Genomic DNA, 2981 nt, shown 5'->3' on the forward strand with positions numbered 1-2981 from the left:
CTCCACGTCCCTCTTGTGCTGTTGCCCCAGGACAGAGCTGGACACAGGACTGCAGGGGGGTTCACTCATCTGTGAGCCCACCAGAGTAATGGTTGCACGAAGCAGTTTCCTGCCTCCAGCTGGGGACAGGGTGCTGTGCGCAGAGGTGGTGCTTTGCCCCTTCCCTTTGGAGATGCTTCTTGGGCTCCAGTGGTACTTTCCAGAAGGATCAGCTCTCTGCCATAAGGTCAGAGTTGAATGCAGGGCTGGAGAGCAGCAGGTCCTGCATCCTCCAATGCCCAACTGGTTTGGGTTGAATGGGTCACCTTCCCTGTGTGAGGGCAGATTAAAACAGGAGATTCCCCACCCCTCAGGCAAAGTGAGTCTGGCACAAGCCCTAACACACAAGTGCCCCAGTCTCGTCACATCAGTGACACCTCTGCAGCTTCCCCCACCTCAGACTCCTCTTAAGCTCACGTGGCAATAAAGAAGTATTACAACCTTTTAAGATGGAGTTGTGGTCAAAAGCTGTGTCACAACAGGGACTGTGTCACTGAGGTGTGAGGGAGCTGGATCCCCTGCTCCAAGCCCCAGAGAACAGTCCCTGCCACCACACACCCTGAGCTCACAGGACAGGGTGGAAGGTCCTCACCGGGTGAAGAACCTCTGAAAACCAAACCAAGACACAGAAATCATTTCTATTGATTTTATTTTAGAAACATCAAAAAATAGGGTGGTTTTTTTAACAAAAGCTCTTGTTCACAATACTAATACGAATCCCCATGTAACAGTGCCCAAGAATGTTCTCCAAAATGCACATTCACCCTTAAACAAGGGGGTTTGAAGCAGCACGATCCTTCCCAGCTGTACCTCGATTTAGAAGCAGCACTGTTACATACAGATCCCTGGTGCTGGTGTTTCTTTCCCTCCAGACAACTAATTCTTTAGGACCCTCAATGAGAAACTATGCAAGCTAGATGTTACTTACCTATTTTAAGCTGGTTTTTTGTTTCTAGGAAGATAACAAGAGAAAGTGTTCCAGAACTGGTGTTTTGCTGCTATTTCACAGTGAAAAAAGAAAGCTAATGGAGCAACCATGAGAAACCTGCAGCCATCCCTGGAGGTAGTTAGGGCAACGTTGGTAAGATTTTGGTTTCTGTACTTAATTTGACCTTAAAAGATACCAGGAAATACTGCTTATGCTTTTTGGAGGTTTTGATCTTAAAGCTGTTCACCTTTAAAGAACTGAAAGCTCTTAACTTTGGAGCTAAAGGTACGTCTCGCTGTGGAGAGCGGGAAGCACAGCACTGGCACACGGTGCTGCTCACTGCACTGGATCTGCCAAGCCAGGCGGTGCTCAGCGCGGAGGGTGCTCAGTGACAAGACAACCAGATGGTGAGGCCAGTATAAAGTCAGGCTGTGTGGAGACACCAGGATCCTCAAAGGAAAGGCCCCACTCGGAGCAAAGGCACCAACCTGCTGCCGGTCGCACCGGTCGGTCGGGATTTCCTTCTAGAAAAGACTTTCTCCTTTGGGAAGATCACTGTAAGCCCCTGGCTGTGAGCTTCTTCCCCAAGTCCATGACAGTCTGCAGGTTGCACAGCCACACCTCTGCTCATGGGCTTTTCCAAGACACTACAGGATCCTCTGAGCACACTCTGTGTTCATCTGCACACAGCAATGCAGATGAGTTTGGTTTGTGGTGGAAGGAGGAGATCAGGATTAGCACATCAACCAGGCAAATGCAAACCAGCCTCGGAGGGATTCAAATACAAGGTACAAACAAGCAGCCTCCGAGAGGAAAGTGTCCTGCTCAGAGTGACTACAGGAAGGGAAAACTAAATAAATGTGCCTGTGCTTGGCCACAGGCCTCAAAGCAAAGTGAAGCCCCAGTAATTCCATCAGCATCGGCCGTACAAGACTCACAAGCTCAACAACAAAACTGGAGAAGCCCAACAGAAATGAGACAGGACCCAAGTGCAGATGTCACTCTTGGCACAGGAGTTTTCCTCCCCCTCCCCCCAGTTCTGGTCAGTGCAAACTTGGGGCTGTTCTTTCAAGTGGAGACCCAGCACTTGTAACCAGGCTCATCTCCCACTTCCACACATGGAGAATATTGTCATAGAAGGAACAAGTTGCTACAATGCTCATTTCCTTGGGGCTGTCCAGAGACGTGGCTGAATCACCAGCCAGGCCCATTCCCGAGGGTCTCTTGGCTCCTGAGCCAGAACCTCCCCCTCGGGCTGGACCCACAGCCAAATCCAAGCTCCCCTTTAAATCAGAGCCCCCAGCCAGCTCAGGAGCCTGCTCTGCTTTGAGCAGTGGGGCAGGGCCTTCACTCTCCTCATCCAGTATCACATCAAAAGTAGCTGTAGGAGACTCATAAATGATCTTCAGGTTCTGGACCTGCAAGTTCAGTCTCTCATCTCCCTCCTCTGACCTTTCCACAAGCTCCTCTGAAGACTGGCATGCAGCAGTGGAGTCCTGGGTGGCAGTCAAGGAACCCCTCGGACACAGCCTTGACCAGTCAGCCCCATAGGCCAAGGAATTGTGCAGGACATAGGATGACAGGATGGTGCATTCCTCCGTGTTTTCCGCTTGGAAGAAATAATAACATATGAAATGAGCAGAAATCAAGTTAGGAAATGGTTGCAGCCTGCCCAGAAGCCATTCTAGCACTGGCTATGTCCTACAGGAAGAATTCTCTGGTTACTGCTGTAGGAGAAATGAGGTCCTGCCTCTCCTGAGGCACCTCTCATTAGCCTTGATTTTCAGTAAGCAGATGGGAGAAGAGGCTTTAATATGCATGAGGATCAAGAGCCTCATAATTCAGAACACCTAAAAAGGCTCGAGAAAGCTAAGACAGCTCAAAGGGTGACCTCCACTGAGCCCACACACACATGAGGACATTGCCAGGCCAGGTTCTGGTGGGCAAGAAACTGCAGATGTGTGAGCTTTCAGCATGTGACTGTGACATCAAGTGGACATCAGGTCCTCCCTTC

At 50.1% G+C, this 2981-nt stretch overlaps 1 protein-coding gene across 1 annotated transcript in view; it reads right to left on the bottom strand.

The window, feature by feature from the left end:
• Positions 1-2054: 2054 nt before the first annotated feature.
• Positions 2055-2981, bottom strand: part of DPH7 (diphthamide biosynthesis 7) — a gene marked incomplete at both ends in the record, with an annotated part of 6139 nt that continues 5212 nt past the window's right edge. Inside the window, one exon of the mRNA XM_010012602.1 lies at positions 2055-2576. Within this exon, the coding sequence (XP_010010904.1) occupies positions 2055-2576 (522 nt within the window). The remainder of the gene's footprint in view (positions 2577-2981) is intronic.

Source organism: Nestor notabilis, unplaced genomic scaffold (genome assembly GCF_000696875.1).
Source record: "Nestor notabilis isolate BGI_N333 unplaced genomic scaffold, ASM69687v1 scaffold17044, whole genome shotgun sequence".
Taxonomy (NCBI): Eukaryota; Metazoa; Chordata; class Aves; order Psittaciformes; family Psittacidae; genus Nestor; species Nestor notabilis.